This window comes from Panicum virgatum, chromosome 3K, assembly GCF_016808335.1.
Source record: "Panicum virgatum strain AP13 chromosome 3K, P.virgatum_v5, whole genome shotgun sequence".
NCBI lineage: Eukaryota > Viridiplantae > Streptophyta > Magnoliopsida > Poales > Poaceae > Panicum > Panicum virgatum.
In genome coordinates, this window is record NC_053138.1 from 3,843,240 (window position 1) to 3,868,871 (window position 25,632).

Below are 25,632 nucleotides of genomic sequence, written 5' to 3' on the forward strand. Positions count from 1 at the left end.
ATATCTAATGACTATTATGATTAAAGTTGTCGAATTGATAACAGCATATTTCTAATTTTTGTGAACCAGAGAAACTATATCGACGCAAATCGGATGAACAGCAGCAGGTCGACGCAAACGCGCGCGCAGTCCTTCGTCTCCTCTACGGTCCACATGCGCAACTTACGCCTGAATCGTTGACAGACGGCAGCTGCCTTCACCGCCGCCGACCTAACATGGTCGACGTACGTACACGACCGGTATGTCGAGCTATACAATAGCGCAGCCGGCCGAGAGCAATGCAAGCTAGTACAAATTTAAGAGGCGAGCTTGAGTGCAGGCACAAATAGATCGAGAGCAGCACACAAGGAAAAAAAGGAAAAAAATATATAATGAAGGCGCCTCCCTCGTTGCTGGCTCTTCGGTGCTTGGCGATCTTGGCCGCGGTGTTCATCATCATTCTCATCATGCATGTTGAGCCTGCGCAAGCAGGTAAGCACTAGCGCTACAGTGCTTACTTAATTCAAGGCCCCCCTTTTTCTTCAGTAGTTCACAAGCTGCTAGAGCTAAACATACCTATAGGTGAGAATTAGCTAGTAATTAAGCTGACTTGCATGTAGGATTTAATTACGTTTCTGATGCATCTGCTTTACAGGGTCGAGGCAGCCGACGAGCACACCTCCGTCTCCACAAGGACATCCCGAGAGGAAGTCACATTGCTGCAAATAAACATAGGTGAAACAGAGACACAGAGCAGCAATATAATACGATTAGGGTTAATTCTGATCCATATGACACTAGAAAAACTTGATCGAACTCCCTTATGTGTGCTATTATCCAAAAAGACTTGATCTTCCTTATATGTGTGCTATTATCCAAAATCTTCAAGGCCCTTGTGTGCCACTGGATCAAATTTTGATCCCTGCTTATGTGCCATTTTCTGTTGTAATAGATGTTTATATCCATGAAATAATCAATCGGGAGTTCGAGACTTCTCCACCTCGATCGTCGTCTGCTTCAGTACTGTTCACTGTTCCCGCTTCTTTGAGTAATCTTAATACAAGAATACATGCCTACTTTCATTCATTCTACATAGGGACGTACTGGATTGCAATCCCATCAATCAATGCTACTCTCCGGTTTGTCTATTCAGATATTCCACGCCGCAGATGTACGTTCCGGTTTTCCCAATGCAGCTTCTCTCTGATCTTGCCTAGTACAGTTTTGCTAGAGACGAGGTCAAAGTCCAACAAATAGCAGTTCACTCCATAACTTGTGTAGACTCTTCCCAGTAGTAAGATTATCTTTATAAAACATATAAAACAGTAACTTTATATCGCTAATTGAAGACTCATGTGAAGCCTTCATGTTAATCCTCACTGGACACGCTAACAAAGATAAATTCGAAAATTTCAATAACAAATAGAAACATCTAGCCATCAATTCGATACTAGCCACCAATCATCATATCCATCAGATCTATTACATCTTACAAAAGTTACGCGCCATTAACATTAAAAAAATAAAAGTAACCTCTGCTCTTCATCTAAATTATCCACCCATACCATTATATTAAGGGGTTAATTTAGATTTTATTAATAATAGCAGAGGTGGATAATTTAGATACATATATATTTAGGGGTTACTGTAGTCTATTTTCATAATGATAGAGGTGAGTAATTTATTAGGAAAACTAAACATATCCAATTATGATTAGAGTTGTCGGATTGATGGCCGGATGTTTCTGATTTTTTGAGAATATCTCCATTTTTTAAAAAAGTATCCACCTAGGATTAGGGATGCAAGTGGGTACCCAATGGTGTTCTATGGGTCAACTAAATACATATGATGGCATGCCATCCTAGTTCATTTCTCCTCCTAAATTAATTGCGCACAATGCCATCCTAGTTCATTTTATTAAAGTTTTGGGTCGACCCAATGATCCAAAATAAATATAACTTGCATCCCTACCTAGGATCCTAGATGGCCTCTAATTAGTAATTGTAAGGTACTCCCTCCGTTCCAAATTATAAGTCATTTGACTTTTTCAATCTCAAGTTTGACCACTCATCTTGTTCAAAAAATTTTGTGCAAATATAATTAAATTCAAGTCATTTTGAAGAACTTGTATTGATAAAGCAAGCCACAACAAAAGAATCCCTATTCAAAAAAATTTGTACAAACATAGTAAATTTAAGTCTTTTTGAAGAACATGTATTGATAAAGCAAGCCAAAAAAAAAGATGTGATATTTGTAATTTTTTTAACAAAACGAGTGGTCAAACTTGGGATAAAAAAGTCAAACAACCTATAATTTGGAACAAATTGAGTATATGTATATATCTTTTAAAAAATTTGTCTCAACTTTTTAATAAGACTTAGCCGGTTTCTTCCGAACAAAAATTTGTATCGATGCACACTTAGAAAGGTGGGATAGCTTTTTTCTAATTCGTAATTATTTATCTTAGGATCTTTCATTTTAGTCCTCATGCTTTTTATTCAGAACTACCTGTAGTTTCATCTATAATCTGATGTGGCACGCTATACATGGCATGACAAGTCAGCGAATAAAGTCTGATCCTAAGATAAATAATTACAACAGCGTAAGATAGCGTCTATTAACCGCTGATTGCACAAAGCATTACAGCAACTCGTCGGTAGGCAAGTTGTACCTAGTGGAAGATATGAAGGTCGCAGTAAAATGTTTGGATGCATAATTCTCTGCTAAAGTACCAGCAATATGCACCATCGGGTCATAGTTTACAAGATTATTTCGGTCGGTTGACCTTTGACAATGATGCAATTGCCCTGTGCTATGTGTGGTTCCTTTCTTGAGAGTTGAGACGAAATATGCCATACTCTTGCCTCTTGGGATGCCAGTGCCATGCCAGCAGCCTCACTGCGACAGCAGGAGTGGAGCTGCTTCGTACTCCGGGCTATGACCCGTTTCACTTTTCCGGTGCGTCTGCTCGCTACACTTGAGCAACATCTGCAGCACGTCCTTCATAGTTGGCCGTGACGACGGCGAGTTGCCGGTGCATGTCACTCCTAGCCTGAACACGGTCTCGATCTCGCCATGGCACCCTGCATATTTGATACACTTGTCTATAGTATCGGTGATGCTCGCCCCCGACCTGTAGTGGTGCCGAGCCCATTCTGCCAGGCAACCATGCTCACCGCCGTCGGCAGCCTCCTTACCGGTTGTGAGCTCCAGGAGCACGACACCGAAGCTGTAGACATCCATCTTCTCGTTCACCCTCCTCGTGTAATAAGCACACTCTGAACATGAAAAGAATGAATTGCCAGTCTGTCAGTAAGTAGTATGTATTCCGAATTTCGATACAGGGAGCTAGGGAGCACCAAATTGATTAGGATCCTTACCGGGAGCTATGTATCCTACAGACCCGGAGATCACAGACATCGTCTCCGGTGCCCCGGCCTGCACCAGCAGCCTGGCCAGCCCGAAGTCGGCGACCTTCGCCCTGAACTCCGAGTCCAGCAGGATGTTGCTTGTCTTGATGTCTCGGTGAACAATGGGGGGTGAGCACTCGTGGTGCATGTAGCACAGCCCCTGCGCGGCACCAATGGCGACTCCAAGCCTCGTGGGCCAGTCCAGTGGCGCGCGCCCCAAGGACCTGATCCTCACCATGGCGTGCCCCGCGCGGAGGGCGCGGCCGTGGAGCCACATGTCCAGGCTACCGTTGTCCATGTAGTCATACACGAGGAGCTTGGACTCGGCGCCGGAGAGGCAGCACAGCAGCTTGATGATGTTCTTGTGCCGGACGTTGCCGAGGATGCCGGCCTCGGATTCGAACTCGCGCTCCAGCTTCTTGTCCAGTGGCCCGGAGCTTTGTATCTGCTTCACGGCGACGACGCCAGTGCTTCCGTTGTACCGGTTGGTGTACGTGACGCGGTACACGCGCCCTGAGCCGCCATGGCCGACGAGGTTCTCCTCCTTCAGCCCATGGGGAATCGCCGCATCCTTGAAATCCAGAGCTTGGAAAGGCGTCATCTTCCAATCATCCGCCTTCTTCGCTAGGCGCCTGCGCGCCCTGACGTCGTGGACGACAAAGAAGGCGAAGGCCGTTCCAAAGATGAGGAGGAGCACGGCGCCCGTGGCGAGGAGGCCGGAGCGGAGCGCAGGCGAGACGCCTCCGGAACAAGTGCAGGGACGTACACCGGCGAGGTCGCCAGATGTCGCAGGGGCAGTGCAGAGGTTGGGGTTGCCAACGAAGCTTCTGTCGTAGGCCGCGATGGCAAGCCCGGCCGGGACCCGGCCGCTGAGCTGGTTGGACGAGAGGTTGAGGGAGCTGAGCTCGAGCTTGGCAAGCGCCGACGGTATACTGCCGGAGAGTTCATTCGACGACAGGTCTAGGACGTTGAGCGCCGGTATGGTACCCAATTCTGGAGGTATCTCGCCGGTGAGCAGGTTCCTGCTCACGTCCATCTGCTCCAGGTACGAAAGCCTCGAGAAGCTCCATGGGATCGAGCCAGAGATTTGGTTACCGGACAGGTTCAGTGCCAGCAGCTGCGGCATGCCGTTGCCCAGGTTCCCCGGTATCTCGCCGGAAAATTGGTTGTTCTCGGCATTGAACCTCTTGAGGAATTGTAACGTCATGCCTCCCCGAGGCCGGGCCCGCTTACATCTGGTTGCTTTCTAGGACATAGACTGTTCTCACAAACCAACACCAGTCTTTTCTGCACACTTTGTGCTCACTCGTGCGCACCCGGGAAGAAATTCCCGGTCGGTCACCCATCCCCAAATTTCTCCGGGCCAAGCACGCTTAACCTCGGAGTTCTTTGGAGACCGGCTTCCGGAAAAGAAGTTGCAACTTGTTGATATGAATATCCTATTAATCCTATTAAACCCTGGACCGGGGTGTCACAGGAATGCTGCCACCGAGCCGGTTGTTCCCTATGTGCAACGTCTCAAGGTTGATGTACATCGTCTTCTGAAGACTCCCAGCCAGCCGATTATTCTGTAAGAGCACAAATCGAAGCTGCGTTCTGGAACCTTGCCGGAGAGCTGGTTGTCGTCCAGCTTCAAGTAGCTCAGAGTGCTGCAGTTTGCGAGGCCTGGCGGAATTGAGCCGTCCAAGCGGTTGCGCGAGGCGGTGAGCGACAGGAACTGGCCTTTGTCGCACAGCCCCTCCGGAATCGTGCCGACGAGCTCGTTGTCATCAGCCTCTACTAGTATCAAGCCTGGTGAGTGCTTGCCGAGCTCTGGTGGAAGCGTGCCACTGAACCTGTTACTGTGCAACCGCAGCCTCTCTAGAGATGGCAACCTGCCAATGCTCACAGGTATCTCACCAGAGAAATTGTTGCGGAAGAGGCTCAACAACCTGAGGTTCTCCAATAGCCCGAAGCCTTCCGGGATGATTCCAGTAAGCTTGTTCTCCGAGACGTCGATCGCTGTCAAGCTCATTGCGGAGAAGTCATCGACGACCATGTCGCCGGTGAGATTATTCCCGTACACGTACATTAGCTTCAGTTTCTTGAGGCTCCAAATCCCCGCGGGTATTCTTCCAGTGAACGCGTTGCGTGCGAGGTCCAGTATCTGCAACTCCGGCATCCCTACCATGTAGCTCGGGAAGTCGCCGACGAGGTTGCACTGTTCCACCCACACAGCGGTCAGCTTGGTCAGGTTCTCGAACGACGCGGGAAGCCGGCCGGTGTCGAACATGTTGTACGCCAGGTACAAGGTCTGAAGGTTCGCCAGCTCGCCTAGCTCGGCGGGGATCGTGCCGGCGAAGTGGTTGCTTGACAGTGAGAGATACCGGAGGCTCCGAAGGCCGGAGAGCGACGGCGGGATGGTGCCATTGAACTCGTTGCCGTCCATGTCCAGGACGGTCAGGTTCTTCCCGAGGCCGTGGCCGATGTCGGCGGGGAGCTCGCCGCCGAGGTAGTTCTGGGACAGATTGAGGTACCGGAGAGATGCGCACCGGTAGAGGGCGGTCGAGAAGCCGCCGACGAGGTAGTTGTTGGAGACGTCGAGGCGCGTAAGGCTGGAGAGACCGCCGACGGCGTCCGGGATGGGGCCCCGGGCGTCGAGGCTGGCGAGGTCGAGCTCCGTGACGCGCCCGCCCGGCTCGTCGCACCGCACGTACGGCCAGGCGCAGTGCGCGCCCGCGACCGCGCCGCCGCCCCATGCCGCGAGCGCCGGCAGGTCGCCCCACGCGCGCTTGATCCGGAGGAGCAGCTGCGCTTCGCCGGCCGGTTGCGCGGCGGCGCCGTGCAGGAGGAAGCAGGGCAGCACGAGCACGAGCAGGCCCCCGCACGCGCGTCGCGGTGTCGCCATGTGCTGCTGGACGGTGTCCCTGCCGCGGTGGACGCCGGTACACGGAAGAGGGGAATTTGCTATGGGGCTGAACCTAGCTGCTGCCACTGTCCCTTTCGGCATATGGTGCGACGTTGAGCTAGGAGCTTCCTGGGAAATTTCCGCGTTGCATTGCCTGCCGTGTGAGATTATTGTTCGCTGCGAAGTTCCTGGGAAGGTCGTGAAGTCCTCGTCGAAATGCTCGGATCCAGGCTAGTGTACAAACGACGGCAAAGTCAATCTCTAGAAAAGTCTTTGACAGTTTTAACACTTCGGTGATGTGATACTCCTATCAGGGTCCGATCTCCGACCAGAGACTGACCACAACACTAGCGCCAGTCAACACACGGCAAGATGGTTATAAACTAATAAAGCAACTTGAAGCATAGAAACAAAATTAATTTGGCAAGGAAACCACAGAAACATTTGCACGAACAAATGAAAATTACATGTTGCAAGCTTATCTCAATTAGTAGGCAACAAGTTCTGTGATCATGATTTATTGTCTATTTCTTAGGGCAAATTACGCTCTTTTAGTTGAACTACCCATGACCAATGTCAAGCTTTTGTGAACATGTACTAGTAGGGTGTATTCTTTGTTCTGAAAAATACTCACACGCCTACTACTGCAACTCGACTGAAACATATGTCCTACTCCTATCAAGTTCTGAAAACAAAACAAAATATGCCCAATGTGCAATATCAGGTTTTATCCTCAGAGTGCAGGCAGTGCAATTCAACAAGGCACTCTTCTCTTCAATGATACTTCTTTCCTTTGCCGTTGGACATCTTTTACCGACAGCTGTTCCTCTATGGCAGCAAGAATGGAGCTGCTTAGAACTCCATGCTAAACTCCATTCTGCTTTTCCGGAGCGTCTGCTCGCAGCACTTGAGCAAAACCCGCAGCACGTCCTTCATCGTTGACCGTGTCAATGGCAAGGTGCCGGTACATTGCACGCCTAGCCTGAACACAGTCTCAATCTCACTAGGGTATCCTGCATTTCTGATGCTCCTGTCTATAACATCGAGGATGCTCACCCCTGATTGGTAGTGGCGCCGAGCCCAGTCTGCCAGACAACCAAGCTCGCTGCCATCGTTGGCCTTCCTGCCGGTTGTGAGCTCCAAGAGCACCACACCAAAGCTGTAGACATCCACCTTCTCATTCACCTTCCTCGTGTAAGCATACTCTGCATATAAACATGAAAATTGCAATATAAGGTCCGGCAATCCTGCGATATCCACAGCAACTACTGCTCCAGTTACTGTACAGAATCTGACAAAATGAGTGTGATATCTGCCGAATGATAAATAAAAGGAAGAAAAGGGAGAACCTCACCGGGAGCCAAGTAGCCAAATGATCCTGCCACTGCAGACATCGTGTTGGGCTCCCCTTCCCGCACCAACATCCTAGCCAGCCCGAAGTCCGCAACCTTAGCCCGGAACTCCGAGTCCAGTAGGATATTGCTCGTCTTGACATCCCGGTGAACGATGGGTGGTGAACAGCCGTGGTGCATGTAGCACAGCCCCTGCGCGGCCCCGACAGCCACTATGAGCCTCGTCGGCCAGTCCAATGGGACATGCTGCACAGACCGTGTCCTCGCCATAGAGTAACCTGAGCAGAGGACGCTGCCATGGAGCCATCTGTCCAGGCTGCCGTTATCCATGTAGTCGTACACAAGGAGCTTGGACTCCGAGCTAGAGAGGCAGCACAGCAGCTTGACAATGTTGTTGTGCCGGATGTTGCATAGGATGCTCGCCTCAGACTCAAACTCACGCTCCAGCTTCTAATCCAACCTCCCAATGCTGCGTATCTGTTTCACGGCCACCACCCCGGTGCTCCTGTTGTTCCGGTTGGTGTATGTAACACGGTACACATGCCCTGAGCCACCGCTGCCAATCAAGTTTTCCTCCGTTAGTTCCTGCAGTATATTTGCAACCTCGAAGTTCAGAGCTTGGAAAGGTGTGATCTGCCAGTTATCTGGCTTTGCTTTCATGAACTCTGTTGCAGAGGTTTGGTGGTTGTTCATAACAAGGTTGCCATTGATGATTTGAGAAACACCCTCCCCAGCAGATCGCCTTTCATCATTGACACGATAAATTCTCTTCGATAACGACATCATAGTGATAACAGCAAGCACATATAATCCAACAAGTGCACCAGCGATAGTGAAAATGATGATGACAACATTGTGCATTTTTCTCTTACCAGTAGTACGAGTGTCACTATTGTTTACCATACCATTTACAAGATCAGGATTCCCATCAATACCAATTTCCACATCTTGACGGAATCTAGGAACATACCCAGAAAGATTATTATAAGAAAGCACCAGCTGTGTCAAGCTTTGCATGTTCCCCAGTGAAGATGGCACCATACCAGACAGTTTGTTGTATGAAAGATCAAGAATTTCTAATTCACTTAAATAGCCAAGATCTGAAGGAATAGATCCACTGAGATAGTTGTGACTAAGATTAAGAGAAGTGCTTAAAGTAGTAGGCATTGTTGGGATGGTACCAGTCAGAGCATTATACCCCAGATTGAGCTCAATTAGAGACTTAGATGAGCTGATTGAAATTGGAATGCCACCGCTGATATTGTTGCCATGCAAATCCAAGGTGGAAAGCTTCTGAAGCTCGAAAACTCTGCTTGGTATCTGCCCAGTGAATGAATTCTGACTAAGATTCAATGTGATCAGGCTTGCAGAAAATGTATTCGGGATATGTCCGTTGAGAGAGTTGTTTTGAAGCTTCAGAACCACTAGCTCTTCAAGGTTACTGATTCCATCAGGCAATGGACCCTGTAACTGATTTGAAACCAAACTTAACAAAGACAAGTGTTTGCATTTAGCAAGTTGTGAAGGTATATTTCCCATCAACTGATTGTTATCCAACTCAAGATAAGCCAAGCTCATGCCATCACAAATGGAGTTTGGTATGTTCCCACCAAGCTTGTTTCCACCAAGCCTCAACTGGAAGAGACTTTGAGATAAGTTGTTGGGAATACTCCCTTCAAGCATGTTACTGGTAAGATCAACGGTCTGCAACCCAGGATGAGAGAGGAAATCTGGTGGGATACTCCCACTAAGAAAGTTATAACTCAAATCCAACATTCTGACATGCTTGGTAATCCAGGTAGGGATCGAACCAGAGAATAAGTTCTGGTTAGATGCAAACCGAGTCAGCCTTGTCACATTCAGACTCACTGGTATTTTGCCACTCAAAGCATTTCCAGAAAGGAGCAAAGTCTGTAGCTTGGGGAGACTCTTGAACTCATCTGGGACGGCACCACTCAGATCATTCTGGCTGAGATCCAGCAACGTGAGATTTCCATAAGCAAACAAAGCTTGAGGAATTGAACCACTGAATTGATTACCAGATAGCACCAACTCAGCCAAAGAGCCGGCCATACTGAGAGGAATATCACCATTCAATTTATTAGAGCTAAGATTCATGCTCCTCAATCTGGGAAAAGAACCCAAATATGCGCTCAAATTTTCACTAGGAAAAAGATTAAAGGACAAATCAAGAACCTCCAACTGTGGAAAACCCGACAAATCACTGAGCTTTTGAGATAACTTGTTACTGGTCAGATTAAGGGACAGCAGTCCTTCCTTCATGCGGCAAGAAGAGGTGGAGAATAGGTCCCCCAAATCGGTAAAGGAATTTCTTGAGAGGTCAAGGGACTGCAAGGTGTAAATACGGCATATGGAGGCAAAGACGGAGTGGTTGGAGATGCCGTAGTTGGACAAAGTGATGTTGGTCACCACCGAGGAAGAACCGGACCCAGAAGGCGTGCAGGCAAGTCCAGTCCAGTTGCATACAGGTGTGCTGGAGTTCCACCTGTTGGTACCCACGACGCTCGAGAGACTTATCAAGATGACCTGCGCCTCCTCCGGTGTAAGGGGAGGCGCCGAGGCGGGGCATCGGTGGCGGCAGCCATGGGCGCATGGTGAAACAAAAACAGGCCGGGGAGAAGTACTAGCAGGAAGAAACCATGGCTGGTGCAGAGACAATAGCTCCTCGTCCCTTCCATGGTCATCTGATTGAACCTACTTGCGTCTTGGTCTCCACTTGATCGCTTGGCCTCTTTCCCTCTCCCTTAACTCCTACTGATCTTGACCAGCTCAACAAATGGGAAAAAAAAACTTTTTGGGATACTTCAGTTGGCGCTCGGCAATGGCTTCCTCCTTGGGTTTTGTTCTTCAGGGTGCATGAAATAGAGTGAGTGTGTGCTAAGGCTGTCAATTCTTTAAGTCACTCTGTTTTGGAATAATTTAACACAGTAATTTCAAATATTCATCATTTGCAGAATAGCTTTGTTGACAAATCTAACCATGCAACTGCTATTTTATACCTAACTAAAACAATCAAAATATCATTGTCAGTCAAAGTTCAAAGAAGAATTCTCTTGACTGACTGACGTACTCCTCCGCCCCCTCATTTGGGTAATTTGGATGGGTCCAGAGTTGACTTACTGACGTACTGCTTCAGCTATTTCATCTAATAATGTGCGACAGTGAGAGTAACACAAGGCCTAACATTCTGTTGACTACTGGATCGAAGAACGTGTAATGAACGCTGCATGTACCTAGAGTGACTTGTATAAGCATCGGGTCCTGGCTTGTACTTACCTGAGATGGCGACGGCGGACGCGCACAGCACGGGTCCCGGGTTGACGATGAAGGGAAGCTTACCTTCACCTCCCCCGATCTAGGCAGCGAATTCCCGCAGAATTCGTCAGAGCATGGATGGATGAAAATGAAATCCTCTTCTTCTCGATCCGGCACCATATCGCTTAAGGTTCTGCATCGCCCCCAAATCATTCTCTGCCTCCCCCAATCAGCATCAGGTGCCGATGCAGATTAATCTCCAACCGACCGCAACACATTGCGAAGCATCGTGCACGCTCCACTCCCCACAATGCCGCGCCACCGCGGTACGTACGGCCTCCTCCGCGTGGAGCCGCGTCAAGGCTTCCCGACCAATCGAGCCATAGACTCCGCCTCCGGCGAGCCGGAAACCATCGGGCCTAGGCCCTAGGTAACAGCACCAAGCACTAAGCTCTGCGCAGAAGCCCGGCCGGGGCGGGAGGGATGGTACCGGGATGAGGAGTAGCAGTGGAGCCGGCGAAGGGCGGCCCACGGTAGGAGGGTGACGGGGACGAGATGAGCTGCCGCCCTAGGAGGGGGAGGGGGAGGCGAGCCAGAATCGGACGCGGTGGAATGGTGTGGAGGGTTGAGGAAGACCCGGAGGAGTAGCGCAAGTCCGTTGGAAACGGTGTCGCCGTCGCCGGAGAGGAAAGGGAAGGGAGGGACTTCAGATGGCGGGGAGATAGCAGGGGTGTTTTTGCATTAAACGCGATCCGATGCAACTACCTGGTGAGGGGGTTTGTAAATTTCGTATAACTGGTGAGGGGGTTTTACTCAAAACAACCTGGAGCTCTGTCCGGGCCGCTGGCCATGGCGGCTTCGAAGCACGCCACAGGGGGGTGGCGGAAAAGCTGCAACCGACGCGCTGGGCCGCTGGCGTAGAGGGGCGGCTTTGGGCCTAGGACGACTAGTGCCGCGGCCCATCTATTTATCTTTATGAACTATAAATCGAATTTATGTTTCCTTCTTAAACTAAAAAATCGGATATTTTGCCTTCTCGAATTCGCAAAACCAGACATATGACCTGCCTGGTTAGTTTTTCTTAGTGCTTTTTCACTGTCTTTTATGTTTATTTTGAATAAATCTTTAAAAAATTATAGTAAATCACAAAAAATCATAAAATGAAAAATCAAATTTTATTGGACTCCACATAAGTAGGTCTATGCAGTAAATATATGATATGATAATTTATTAAAATTTGTATTTTCAATTTTAGATATATATTTCTATAATTATTTCATATCTATAATTTTCTCCGTCCAATTATGTTGAAATTTTTATGGTGATCTAATAATTAAATGATCGAGTTGTAGTCTAAATTTCATGCTCATTGGATCATGTATGTCTGAGTTATAGATTCGAGAGTTTAATTCCAAGCTATACCAGACCCTTCAGTTTGTCAAGAATAAATGATCCAATGACCATGAAATTTTTAATGCAACTTAAGAATACAATTATTAGCTCACCATAAAATTTCACCATAATTGGACCAAGAAATATGTAGATATGAATTAATTATAGAAAATTATATATTTAAAATTAAAATTTAATTTTTACTAAATTATATCATACAGTTTGTTCAATGAATAGATCTACTTATGTGGAGTCCAACAAAATTTAATTTTCTGCTTTATGATTTTTTTTATTTACTTTCAAAGATTCATCCAAAATAAATATAAAAGAAAAGGAGGAAAATCACTAAGAAAACCACCAGAGAGGTCATATATCCGGTTTTGCAAGTTCGAGAAGGCAAAATACTCAATTTTCGAATTCAATGTGAAAATGTAAACTCGACCCATTCAGTTTTTCATGGACTGGCTCTAGGCCTTGCCAAGCGTTCCCGGATCGGTGGCGGTGCCTAGAGCCTGCACGCGCGGCCGCCCAGCTAGGACTAGGAGCGAGCGAGCGAGCGCCGGCAAGACTGGGCATCGGCGTGGCCGTGCGGGAACCAGACCAACTAGACAAGCAATGAAGATAATTTGTAGGCTTCTAGTAGGATTACATACTCTACACAATGAAGAGGACCGAGACATTCAACTCCTTTCATTCACAAGTCGCCAAAATGCAACCACTGCATCCTTCTGTCAGTCATTATACAATTTTGTGGTCTAATATCCATTGCTAATACTATGTGCATTTTCCATAGGTATATTTGATATTATCTTGTTGACTAATACTATCCTGGATCTCAATTTATAATAATTTCTATCTGGACTGCTCTACTAAAGAGTGCTGCCGAAAAGGAAAGCTCTACAAATGAGAAAAAGTAAACAGGCGTAGCAAGGCGTATACTCTGTTCACTGTAACCCTACTTGTCTTTATTACCACCCTTTTGTCAGTAAAGTGAGCGGGGAGCGCTGACCTTTAGCTGAAAAGCACTGCCTGCCAGCTTCTATGCTCTTCCTCTCCTCCCTCCAAAACCATTCAAATCGCCTCATCACTGTTCCTCAACTGCAAATAAAAAATTTGCAAGTGATAAGCCTCCACCAGCAGCTGATAAACGTCACAATTGAGGATATCACAAACAAAGTGCAACCTGGCCAGATATATTCCCGAATGATTGGTTAGTCCAGCAGTTGCAGCTTGCACTAATTTTATTTGTTATTTTCAAATATTTTGCTCAGCACCAGCGGTTGCAGCTAATGTTCAGGCTAAGTAAAGTTATGTCTCAACATTCTTGGGCCCCATTCAGTTAATATCTTTTGCTCCTCAACTTTAGCTGTATTTCTATATGATGACCTTGTAATTATTAAGCATCAAGCAGCTAGGGCCCTAAATTTTGCTCCTAGTGCTTGTCTGATTGGCATTATTACTTGACACAGCAATCTCATCAGCCAAGCATCTTACCAACCGCCATCACCATGTTATAATACCCCCATTTGCCAACCATCACTTCAACTTCATCAGACAATTAACAAGCCATATCGCTTCCTCTCCCTGTCTTCCTACATCCGCCCTGTTTCTAATCCTTTCCATCTCTGGGGATGTCCAGAGGTGGTAGATAAAGAAGTTGCAACCTCCATGACCTCTCCACATATACATCTTTGCACCCGAACTTCAATAGAGTCAGACAGAGCTTGAGAGAGAGAGAAGAGACAGCAGCACTGCAGCAGCAGCAGCAATGGAAGAGTTCACATTCCCCACCGTCCCGTTTGAGCACTGCAACACCGGCAACAAGGCCCCCTTCCCTCACTTCGCCTCCGCGTCCCCGTGGCTCGTCGTCTCCGGCGGCGTTGTGGACACGGCCGGGCACGAGCACGAGCATCGAAGGAGCTTCTCGGCCGCGGAGAAGCAAGCCCCGGGCAGCGACCACCACCTGGGAGGCTACGACGGCCACCACCACGGCTCGGCGAGGTTCGCCGTGGAGGACAAGATGGACATGCTGTGGGAGGACTTCAACGAGGAGCTCGCCCGGGCCGCGCAGCCGTGCCCACTCTCCAAGGGGACGCCCTCGTGGGCGGCGACGAAAGAGTCCTGGTTCGATGGCGACGGCTACGAAGGCGCCGGCGAGACGCGGAAGCACGCCGTCGTCCGGAGGCGTAGGATGGGCCTGCTCATGATGCTGAGGCTGCTCAAGAAGCTGTTCCTGGCGCCCAAATCCGGCGCCGCCCCGTCGAGGAAGGCGCCGCCGATCTGATGCAGCTGAAAAATCGAGTCTTCGACTGTGCATGGATGATGATGTATCAGGTGTATATACGAGAGCGATCGATTCATCAATACATGTTTCTCTCACTAGCACAGTAGCACAGGACCAAGAACTTGGTTCACAGCTGCCCTCAGTGGCTATGGCTTTTTGGTGATGAATGTTCTTATTTCTCTGTTAGAAGTTCATCTTGGCTGTGTGGCTGTTCAGAGCCTGATTGGTTGTGCCTTGGGTTTGGCTTAATTTTGACTAGCTGCTAGAACTTGCAGAATCGGGGCAGCTATAAGAATTCTGCATCGAACAATGTTGTACAGTCAGGCTGATTTTGCAATTTCGTCAAATTCTTTCATGGCTGAAATTTTCAGATGTGTGCCATTTGAAATTTCGGAACAATAAGAGAATATTTGCTACTTTTGTAAACTTGCAATATAATTTATTTCTCTTGTCCAATTTAGCATTATTACGCGAAGCGAAGTTCAGCCCAAAGTTTCAAATTTTAACAACTCAATTGAAGTCACGGGCTCGCAATTATTCAGGTGACCTGTGCAAATGTAAACTGAAGCGCATCTAAATTAGGTTTGCTAATCACATCACCAAATCCAAGTGCTTAACTTTTCTGACCAGAAATCCAGACTATCTGACTCAGCTACAGTAGTGAAAATGACAAAAAAAGGAGAACCCACAATTTTGCAAATTCAAAATGCACTCCTAGTCAGACCCTTTTGTCATCAACTTTCAGCTGTTTAGACGTCGCTAATCCATCGTAAAGAAGAATAAAAGTGGCTTTAATGAATACAATCCGATCATTACAAAAAAGGGATGGACCGAATATTATCGGTCCCTCTTGCGCATACATAATGCCTGACTGAATTATGACATGAATCGAAGATGAGAAACAAGTTAAGGAACGGCCATGTGGAGTCGAGGACACACCAACAAACCGATTGGTCCCTGGTAGACAGCAAGGATTAGTTGTAGAGAATGTATAGTGCGTGTCAGCTTGAAGTCATCGCATCGCGTACCGGTCTACACACTCGCTTGGTAGGTATTGCATCACACAGAAATAGAAGTTCCATTTCACAAGCAAAAAGGTTGTTGGCTACAGATAGAGAGATACTCGTCGATTACTCATTTACGTGGCAGTACAGCACACCACTGAATTGCTTCAACTAGGGTACTGGTATTTCTCAGCAACCTGGAACTGGCCACAGATGCTTGGCAACTCGATACTGAAATCGAATGACCTCACAGAGTTCCTGATTGGCACCATATCTTACATCCCAAGTTTATGATATCGTGCTTTTGCCATGTTTCTTCCGGAAAGATCAAATTATCATCCAAGACGTTTTTATCCAGATTTTGACTTTCTTGCCACAGAACATGGAAGGGTGAGCATTGAAATGGGAAAAGGAACTTTGGGGGTCACTACAATATCTCTGTATGGATAATTGTACAGTATACATGGGGTTCATTTATTTAGCTATTCAAGAAGAGGATGGGGATTACATGTGTAGAACAGCACAAGTATGAACGATGCCACAAGTAGACAGACGCTGGAATTGATCATAAACAAACATTTATCTGCTATTCAACTTAGTACCGAACAACTAAGCAACCAGAGCATCATTCAGGTTGAGGATGGCCGCATTACTGATGCCCCTCCGAGTCATCCTGTGTGAAGAGGAAATATTTTAAAATTAACACAGTCAACTAGCAATGCATGTGACTCATAATTATAATAGCATGAAACTGAAACTCAATACGGTAGGTTTAGGTGAACAGTACAGAACGCAATGTGAACTGCCACATTATAGAATACCTTAATCCATGAGAGATTGATGCCCCCTGGAACTCCTAAGCTAACCGTAAAGAACCTGTAAAAGAAAAAATCTATGTCAATTGAGTCACAAATTCAACTTCCAAATGATACAGAAAATCTGGTGGTTATAACAAAGTTATTACAAAATTGAAAATTTCAAAACTTTAAAAGCAGCAAAAAAAATCTCCACTTTTAGATCTTATGGAGAGAACATTATCCCTCGATATTCCTCTCCTTCATGTGCAAAGCAAAGAAAGTGGGACTTGCCAGGCTACAGCTATCCTTGGCCCCACATGGCAGCATATGGTCAAGTTGGCATCCAGTTATCTAAGAACAAGTGCCGCATAGTTATGCTTGATGAATCTGACCATGTAGAATAAATGCAAGGCGGAATGCCAGAATCTCATCTAATAAATTGTAAACTTCTCCCTTAAGTAATGTTTAGATTTCAGTATGTGTTCTTATCGTTCAACCGTATATGTCAATAAACTTTGGTGATCAGGGTTCAGGGATATCCATGCAGATTGTGTGGAGGAACCATGGAAGAATCAAGTATATGCTTGGAATACCTCATAATTATGGCCTTATTATATTGACATACACAAAGCATATGATGATAAAAAGGGGTGCTCTCAGGATCAAAATAAATTATGACAGCATTTACTAGAATAACTCAAAAGTTCATTGTAATAATGTAATTTGTTGTGCTGTTGTTTGCATAAAACTAAGAGATAGAAACCTCAACACAAGAATCAAAATTTAAATTTAAAATTCCAGTGAGAAAGTGTTGAAAGAGAAACAAACTTTAGTAACCACAGAATTCCTAAATGTCTTCAAACTTACTTTTATTTAGTTGTTGCAGTATCGGTATTGTTTCCTCACTTTGAAATGTTCTTAAGTAATCCAGACAAGGAACCGCAGTGTGTTGATTTGTACTCACACTGCTCACAACATGACTGAAGTAACTGAATAACTCTCACACACCTGTAGAAATAAAACAAGTACTATGAAATTAAGCGCACATGATTATAAACAAAAGATATAATACATCCTTATTTAATTTTCATATTGAACATGATTCATGAATAAATGCATGATATCACCAGTTACTAAATGTGTGATTTTGTGTCAAAACTGGACGGTATCAAAAAAACATCCAGGACCCGAGCAGAAATATAAACATACACAGGCGAAACCTATGAAACATGATCTGAGCAGAAATGAACAAGCACAATCTGTTTGGCATATAAAATGATAGAAAGAGAAGTTCCTCCGCAACAGCATGATGCTAACAAAATTCTTAAGAAAATGCTACTCACAGATAAACATAGCACATTATCAAAAATAAATGTTAGAAACTTAGAATCCAGACACCACCCTTTGTCCCGAGAATCAGCCAAAAACAAGGACAGGAGAAAAAGGTCCAAACTCAGGAATGAGCATGCAAGCAAATATCTGAAGCAAGCAACATCTTGCTGCCCAGTGCGGCAGTGCCCATGGCCATCAAGAAGACGTTATCCCCAGAATCCCCCATACCTTTGAGACGAGAACCATACTTAGCTGCTAACAATAACGTGGTCACCATCAATCCCAAACATGATGAGTGCAGGGCAAATTTACCAAGTCCACCATAGCACGAGTTCTTTGTTACTCCTAACCCCTTAAACCAATTGCTCTCTAGGTCTCCCCGTTCCTAAAACCTGAACAGCGCGCAGGCATCCGGGCCAAATACCTCAAGCCGCTACCAATTCATGTGAACTAAATGGAGAAATATCCATGGACTCACGAAGCTATCAGATTCTTCGGAAGAGGTGCCTACTTCCTGGAGTGGAACATGTTCTTGGAGAGACAGGCCTGGATGTCGCACGCCTCCTTCTTGCACGGCTCCTTGCTCGGCTGCGCCATCCCCTCGCCTACCTCTTCCTCCTCCTCCCGCAGCCGCCGCCGCACGGACCAATTCAAGGCGGCCGTGCCCGATGCCGTCTTCTGACTTGTGACACGCACCCGTGCCGTGCTTGTTCAAGAAGACGTTTTCGAGAAGACTCGCAGCATCTGGGCCTATTGGGCTCACATGTGACTGGCGGCCGGCCCATATCAGGAGCTCGTGGCGGCCCACCTAGGCCCGCGTTAGTTGTGGTTCGTTGTGGATGCCGCCGGGTCCCTCCACCACTCGACTCCACCGCGGCTGCCTGCCACGAGGGGTGAGCAGTCGCCGGACAAGGAGGACGTAGAGATTTTGTTGCCGCTGGCGCTGGTGACGGAGCAGCTGTGGGTGCCATCCCTTCCGATTCTTGGAGGTAGGTCAACCCTCTGCTCTGTTGGCTCTTCCTGGTTCGTCTTCCTTGCTCCTTGGGCTACCGCAGTAAGTGCGAGCCATGCCTACCATCTGCTCGGGGAAATGCTCGCGTGAAGCAGAATCATCATATCTAGATGGGTGTTTTTTTTATATCAACCAATTTCGTTTGATGGCATGCTGGTTACTGGTTTACAAGCCAGGAAGCTCTAGGAATGAAGAGGGGCTATTGTTGGCTCTGCCTCTGCTTGAAAGGAAATGCTAAAAGCATATGTCTTGAACTCTTGATCACTTGAGTCTCTGATCACGAAACTTAGTTACTTCTTTTTCTGCGTAAAACATGGTAAGTGAAAGAAAATGATTGGTGGGGGGGGGGGGATTCCCTGATTTTCTTTGGTAGTTGTTTTTTAGTTTTTACCGGCATCAAGCCAGTAAAGATGATTTGAGGTATGAATAAAAAGTGGTAGTTCCGGCTGTTGTTACATCATTCCTAACTTTTGAGTTATCATTTGGAAGGATGAATTTTGAACAAGCACGGCGCATCTCTTTATTCTATTGGCTGGCATAAGCCTTTTTCTTGCATCGGGGCGATAAGTTACTGGATGTAGTGTGCGCTGTGCAGTCAGTGCTTTGGCTATTGATTTCAACTTTCTATTTTCTATCCACATAAAATAATGAACAGAATAAATACATATATATGAAATCTGGCCCTTTTTCCCAGGGAGAATGTTGCCTTTGCTCAGACATTGCTGTGCCTTTGGAAGTCATCATCCCTCAACCTGGAGGAGCATCTTCCAAACACCGGGAAGAGAACAAAAACAAATCAGGAGTTGGAGTGCACAGTGCTCGGCAAATAATGAGGGATCTTCTGTAGCAGAGAAAGACAATCCTCAAAAGAAATTAGCATTACCTGATAATTCACTTCTCGATGCTCGTATTCTCTATTGTACCTCTCCTGCCTTGGGACATAACAAAGTAAGAAATTATTTTATCTCATTTCACAGCAGAATTCACATTCATATTGTGGGACGGTGCTCATTGTCATAAACAATCTGTTAACTGAAACTCATTAGCATTTAATTTAATTGTTCATTAATCATAAGTATTCCTAGTATTCATGTTTGAAGAGTGCTTTTTATTGATTTGGTTTGGCGTTATGGTTTAGAACTTAAGTACTGAGTTACAGAACAATATGCAGTATTTCTAAAGACTCGACTAGGGGGAGAGACGTCCCCCTGATTTTTATCTTAAGAAGCTTGTGCCGTGACTCGAACCCGGGCTGGCTCAGCGAACTGCTTTGGCGTGTTCGGCTGACCAGTTGCACCGTGAGAGTGTTGGCAATATGCAGTATTTCTAGCCCATTGTATATGATTAGGAAGTAAATACTGTTCTTTATCTTGAAAAAAATGACACTGAATTCATTGTTTAGTTAATTGTCTCATCTGCCTTGTATCATAATTTTCCATTTCTTTTGGTATTCAGGAAGCGCATCCAGAATCTAATAAAAGAGTGCCTGCAATAGTTGATGCTCTTGAGAAATTGGAGCTTAGTCCCAAGGTATATCTGCAATATTACTATGAATATTCACAACTTTCGGAAAATTATCTTACTTCGCATCACCTTAATTTTTCTTTTACTTTGCATTCAGCTTAAATCCATGCTAAAAGACGAAATCTTATAAATGACAAAATGAAAAGGGCAAACGTTTTGTCCTAGTAATGAACTATCGAGTACATTATCTTAGTACTCATTATTTTTCAACAGATAATTTCTTGTTCTTCGTTTAAACTCTCAACAGTTTTTGGCATGGTTCTTGCTTATATCATCTACTTTTTATTTCTCTGGGAAAGGATGAGTATGCCTAGGTTCTCTAGTATCTTATTTGTTTTGCTTTCAGCATCGTGGTTCACAGGTTCTTGAAATTCAAAATTTCAACCCTGCTTGTCTAGATGATGTTGCACGAGTTCATTCAAGATCTTACATCACTGGACTCGAAAAGGTACTTGTCACCAAGTTGCTCTTAATTAAATTTTAACATGAGTGGAGGATTGGAAGTTGCTTTCTCTGCTGATGAAATCATATCAATAGGATTTAGAAATAAGGCTGCTATTTACATAACATGTGGTAGAATGATTTATCCAGAGAGTTTATGGGTGCAGGCTATGAGTAAAGCTTCAGAAGAAGGTCTAATATTCATTGAAGGAACTGGACCAACATACGCTACAGAGACTGTAATGCTCTATGCATGTCCTTTTCTTCTTGTTACATTCTTTTGGGACTAAATGTACATGCCCTGTACTATCTCACTCCTGTACTGTCACAAGCTATACAATACAACATTGTTGCATTCATCTTAAATGAAAATGGTTTCCTGTGGTATTAATTTTGAGGTTGTAGTCATGATTGGTTTCATAGTTTACTTCAGATACTGATGTGCATGCAATGAGAATCAGCAAATTTTTTGGTATCACCTTTTTAGTTGCTCCATTTTTTCTTTATGTAGACTTTCCAAGAATCACTTCTATCAGCTGGTGCTGGAATCACATTGATTGATTCAGTGGTAACTGACCTTCTCTCTGATGACTTTACTGGCGGTTTCAGTATGTTTGTTATTTTAGGATTGAGTAAATTTTCCTTTGCAGTACTGGTTTCCCGAGAAATGTTGTGTGTTTTCCTAGGTTGCCGCATCAAAGTTAGGCCCTAATCCACCCCTTGGCTTTGCGTTAGTAAGGCCACCAGGACATCATGCTGTTCCTCAAGGTCCCATGGGCTTTTGTGTCTTTGGGAACATTGCGGTGGCTGCTCGGTACGCTCAGCATCAACATGGACTAAAGCGGGTGATGATAATAGACTTTGACGTTCACCATGGCAATGGGACATCCGATGCATTTTATGATGACCCAGACATCTTCTTCCTCTCAACTCATCAGGTTTTCTATCTCTGTTTTCTGTACCCTTTATTTGCATAGCTAGGTGCTGAACTTTACCCATCAAATGATCTTTGTTTTCTACATGTTCTATTGGTGTAGTTTGGAAGCTATCCTGGGACTGGTAAGATCGACGAAGTCGGCCAGGGCGATGGTGAAGGTACAACGCTCAACCTGCCACTTCCTGGTGGCGCAGGCGATTACGCAATGAGGTGTGCTTTTGACGAAGTCATTGCTCCATCGGCCCAACGATTCAAGCCTGATATAATCCTTGTTTCAGCTGGGTGAGATCCTCCTTCCACAATGCAAGCTTAAGACCAGCCAAGCAAACTGTTCTGAACCTAAAAATGCTGAAAATTCGCATTCCCTTGGTTCCACAAACCCACTGGGTGCTGGCGCGGCTTGATATCCTCATTGGTGTCATATATGCTAACCCGAATGAACTCATGTCCTTTTCAGGTACGATGCGCATGCACTGGACCCCTTGGCTGGGCTGCAGTTCACAACGGGCACGTTCTATATGTTGGCATCGAGCATCAAGCAGCTGGCAAAGGAGCTCTGCGGCGGTCGCTGCGTCTTCTTCCTGGAAGGAGGGTACAACCTGCAGTCGCTCTCCAGCTCCGTCGCAGACACCTTCCGTGCATTCCTCGATGAGCCCAGCCTCGCGGCGCAGTTGGACGATCCGGCGATGCTTTTCGAAGAGCCGACTCGGAAGATCAAAGAGGCGATCGAGAAGGCCAAGGGCATCCACTCGCTCTAGCCTGGCGCCAAAGTTTGAACTGGTGATGGTTCCAGGATGTGGCAGTGCAGAAGTGGAGGAACATGTGGCGTCGTCGTCGATTTCAGGCTCCAGTAGTGTGCATATTTTGAACTGGGATTTGATCTGGTCGCTTTCACTTGGTTAGCTCTTGTGAGTTGTGACACATGATGCGAACACATATCTAGTGCAAACCAAGGTAGTTGTACCAAGGTTCTCTGCAAAACTGTAATTAGCTTTGCTAATGGTGGGGGGGGGGTTAAGTGTAAAATGAACCCACATCTAAAGGGAGCCATCGGATGAGCATCGTATGGACTGGATCTCTAGTTTGCAAATCTGCACAACTACCCTGATTTGCATTAGATATGTTGCCTTATATATATCAATTCAGGAGCATATTTATAAGAGAAAATTCCCATTGTAGCATCCATAAAACTTGCTCTTCCCTCTATAGCACCCAAACTCAAAAATTCCCCCATGACTGCACCACCGAAATTTTTGTTCCCTTTCTAGCACTTCAAAAATTCCCCCATGATTGCACCACGAAATTTTTGTTCCTATCCAGCACTTCCGTCCATTTTGTCAGCGTGTTCCGTGAGTTTGGTTGTGAAAAGACTAAAATACCCCTTGCCTCCCCACTCAGTCCACCAAAATCCTGTGCGCCTCTCTCTTCCCGTGCGCCTCTCTTCTTTCCCTCACTCATGCCTGAACCTAGATCGAGAGAATGGGTGGTGAGGCCCTCGACGGCGAGGCCGCTCGCGCGGAGCCCCGGAGGGGCGGCGAGGCCGAGGGTGCGGACGGCCCCGGGCGGCGCGAGGCCGCAGGCGGCCATGGGGGCGGGCCTCGGGGCGGCGCGAGGACGCAAGCGGCCATGGGGGCTCGCGCGGACGGCCCTTTGCGGCGGGCGGCCGCTGGCGCGGACGCGCCTGGGGGCGGCGAGGCCCTTCGCGCGGACGGCCCTATGCGGCGGGCGGCCGCTGGCGCGGACGCGCCTGGGGGCGGCGAGGCCCCTCGCGCGGACGGGCCTGTGCAGCGCTCGGTCGCTGGCGCGGACGCGCCTGGGGACGGCGAGGCTCCTCGCGCGGAGCCCCCTGGGGGCATTGAGGCAGCTCGCGCGGACGTGGCTGGGGGCGGCGAGGCCGCTCGTGCGGCGCCCCCTGAGCGGCGCTCGGCCGCGGGCGCGGAGGGCCCTGGGCGGTGCGAGGCAGCCGGCGTGGCCCCTGGGCAGCGCCAGTCCGCGGGCGCGGCCGTGGCCGACGGTCAGCTGCAGCCAGCACTAGCGCAGGATCTTAGGTAAGTTGAATAGCAGTGTTCCTATTGCAGATTTCTTTTGTAGCATAGCAGATTAAATTGGAGATTTACCTCTCGTTCATGTCGATCTGTACCAACAGAATGTCAGATAGTAATTATTTGCTGGACATAAAATTGATTGGCAACCGCAAAAATGCTAGAAAGGATGTGAAATGTTGAAATGCTGGTGGTGCTGGTGCAGCTGGCTGCCATTTTAACCGCTGCGGCTAGCAGCAACATACCTGTTCGGCAGCCACAGCTACCAGCAAATTTAATTCCAAAATCTACAGTAAAACTAGAATAAATTTTGATGCATGATACAAAAAAATATTGGCGCCAAAACAGCTACGATACAAAAAAAATATTGGCGCCAAAACAGCTATGTACCAGCAACAAAGACACGCCACACTAGAAAGTGAAGGAGGGGTAAAATCGTTCTTTTGCGATTGAGTTAACACCGTTATCTGCCCAATCTAACGGAAGTTCTATTCTGGGAACAAAAATTTCGAGCTAGGCTAGATAGGGAAGATCTGAAGTTTGGGTGCTATAGAGGGAAGAGCAAGTTTTATGGATACTAGATAAGGAATTTTCTCTATTTATAATAGTACCAGTTGTATGTGTATATTGGGCAGGTGGCCGGGCACATATTTAGGGTTTATAGATACATGTAACATAAAGTCTGTTTCAGAAGTTGTGGGATTCAGCCTCACGTACTGCACATTAGTGTAACACTTCAAGTATTAATCACCTGTAATTAAGAATTAATTTCGGCCATTAGCTCTAACTTCCGCGACAATTCACCAAATCAAGTTGTTCTGTCAGTCTGGGCCAGACCTGTCTGACCGGTTGAAGCTGGGCCAACCGTTTTCTTGGGCCCACATCATTTAAACTGCTCTCTTTCTCTCCCAACCACTTCCTCATCCTCGCCTCGCCCAGCTCAGCTCCTGCCCGAGCTCTCTCCCTCTCATTTCCTTTCCAAGCCCTAAGCTCTTCAATCCTCCCTCTTCCTTTGGTTCCAAGGCCATGGGAGCTTCGTATTGGCGTAGGTGATCATCTCCTCCATGTGCTTCTTCTTGGGGTGCTGTCGATTCCAAGTTTTTTGTGGGGGTGGAGCCCATTCAAGGTAAGCAACTAGGGTTGGTTCGATCTCCTTTTCTAGATGATCTTAGGTGATTCCCTCTGGTAAAAAATGTCCAAGTGGATCCATGAACTAAGGGCTAGAAGGGATTTAGAAGTTGAGGTCTAGTTTAACTCATCCAAGGTATTTCATCTAGGGTTGGGTGAATCCATCTTTCTAGGAGGTTTTAGTCGAATCCCTTGGGTCAAGATCATTTATATGCACCTCTGAACTAGTGCCTGGAAGGGATTGAGTTTTGGTGGGCTAGTTTAGCCGCGACTTGGGGTCTAGTTTTTGCTCTGGTTGGGACCGGTCTGATCGGTGGTGTGACTGGGTTAAGGGTGACCGGTCTGACCGGTGTGGCAGTGGCTGAGAGGGTTTCGTAGGGAGTATTTGGTACAATTAGTTTGAAATTGGTTTGGTTATTGTGTACTTGTAAGTTTTGCAAATCATACATGCATTCTCTCATATCATATGCATATGCATACGTGTAGCAGCCGTGGCGGAGGAGGTGGTATATGAGGTGGTTGCGTAGCCACAGGAGCCACGGGGGCAAGCCCCGCAGCAGGAGGTCCGTGGGGAGTCGGCCCAAGGCCCATCTCTGCTGAGCAGCAGACTCAAGGCAAGCCCCGGTGCATGTCCTATTATTTTAAATTATGACACATATATATATCTTTATTACTTGTGCATTAGGTTTATGAATTGTTTGGAACCCTAATTGCATGATCCCTAGGTTTTCCTGGGCCTTATACTAGTATGAATAGGTCGTTAGCACTGCTATGCTTAATAGGGCTCGATAGAAGCCGAGTGATAATTCGGTCACTCGCGAGATATAGGATGTCT

At 46.7% G+C, this 25,632-nt stretch overlaps 4 protein-coding genes, 1 long non-coding RNA gene and 2 pseudogenes across 5 annotated transcripts; 4 read left to right on the top strand and 3 right to left on the bottom strand.

Annotated features, from left to right (window-relative positions):
- The first annotated feature begins 226 nt into the window (after positions 1-226).
- LOC120696879 lies at positions 227-1,002 on the top strand. Its single transcript, XR_005684314.1, has 2 exons — positions 227-471; positions 635-1,002. It is a non-coding gene; the product is annotated as an uncharacterized LOC120696879 (long non-coding RNA).
- A 1,569-nt stretch (positions 1,003-2,571) lies between these two features.
- Positions 2,572-6,726, bottom strand: LOC120696880 (annotated as a pseudogene).
- A 151-nt stretch (positions 6,727-6,877) lies between these two features.
- Positions 6,878-11,318, bottom strand: LOC120700364 (annotated as a pseudogene).
- A 2,429-nt stretch (positions 11,319-13,747) lies between these two features.
- On the top strand, positions 13,748-15,000 carry LOC120696882. Its single transcript, XM_039979902.1, has one exon. It carries the CDS (start codon positions 14,065-14,067, stop codon positions 14,578-14,580), a length of 516 nt encoding a protein of 171 aa, XP_039835836.1. The 5' UTR covers positions 13,748-14,064; the 3' UTR covers positions 14,581-15,000.
- A 975-nt stretch (positions 15,001-15,975) lies between these two features.
- On the bottom strand, positions 15,976-18,406 carry LOC120696883 (cx9C motif-containing protein 4-like). Its single transcript, XM_039979903.1, has 4 exons — positions 18,225-18,406; positions 17,249-17,389; positions 16,406-16,460; positions 15,976-16,257 (listed from the first exon to the last, which is right to left on the bottom strand). Exons 1-2 carry the CDS (start codon positions 18,308-18,310, stop codon positions 17,284-17,286), a joined length of 192 nt encoding a protein of 63 aa, XP_039835837.1. The 5' UTR covers positions 18,311-18,406; the 3' UTR covers positions 15,976-16,257; positions 16,406-16,460; positions 17,249-17,283.
- Positions 18,407-18,551: 145 nt separating this feature from the next.
- Positions 18,552-22,744, top strand: LOC120696884 (histone deacetylase 14-like). The gene is made up of 9 exons (XM_039979904.1): positions 18,552-18,702; positions 19,420-19,673; positions 20,181-20,255; positions 20,596-20,697; positions 20,858-20,929; positions 21,202-21,258; positions 21,377-21,628; positions 21,728-21,909; positions 22,085-22,744. The coding sequence occupies exons 2-9, from the start codon at positions 19,425-19,427 to the stop codon at positions 22,383-22,385; spliced, it is 1,290 nt and encodes a 429-aa protein (XP_039835838.1). The 5' UTR covers positions 18,552-18,702; positions 19,420-19,424; the 3' UTR covers positions 22,386-22,744.
- Positions 22,745-23,106: 362 nt separating this feature from the next.
- On the top strand, positions 23,107-23,679 carry LOC120700366 (spidroin-2-like). The gene has a single exon (XM_039984581.1). The coding sequence runs from the start codon at positions 23,107-23,109 to the stop codon at positions 23,677-23,679; it is 573 nt and encodes a 190-aa protein (XP_039840515.1).
- The last annotated feature ends 1,953 nt before the right edge of the window (positions 23,680-25,632 follow it).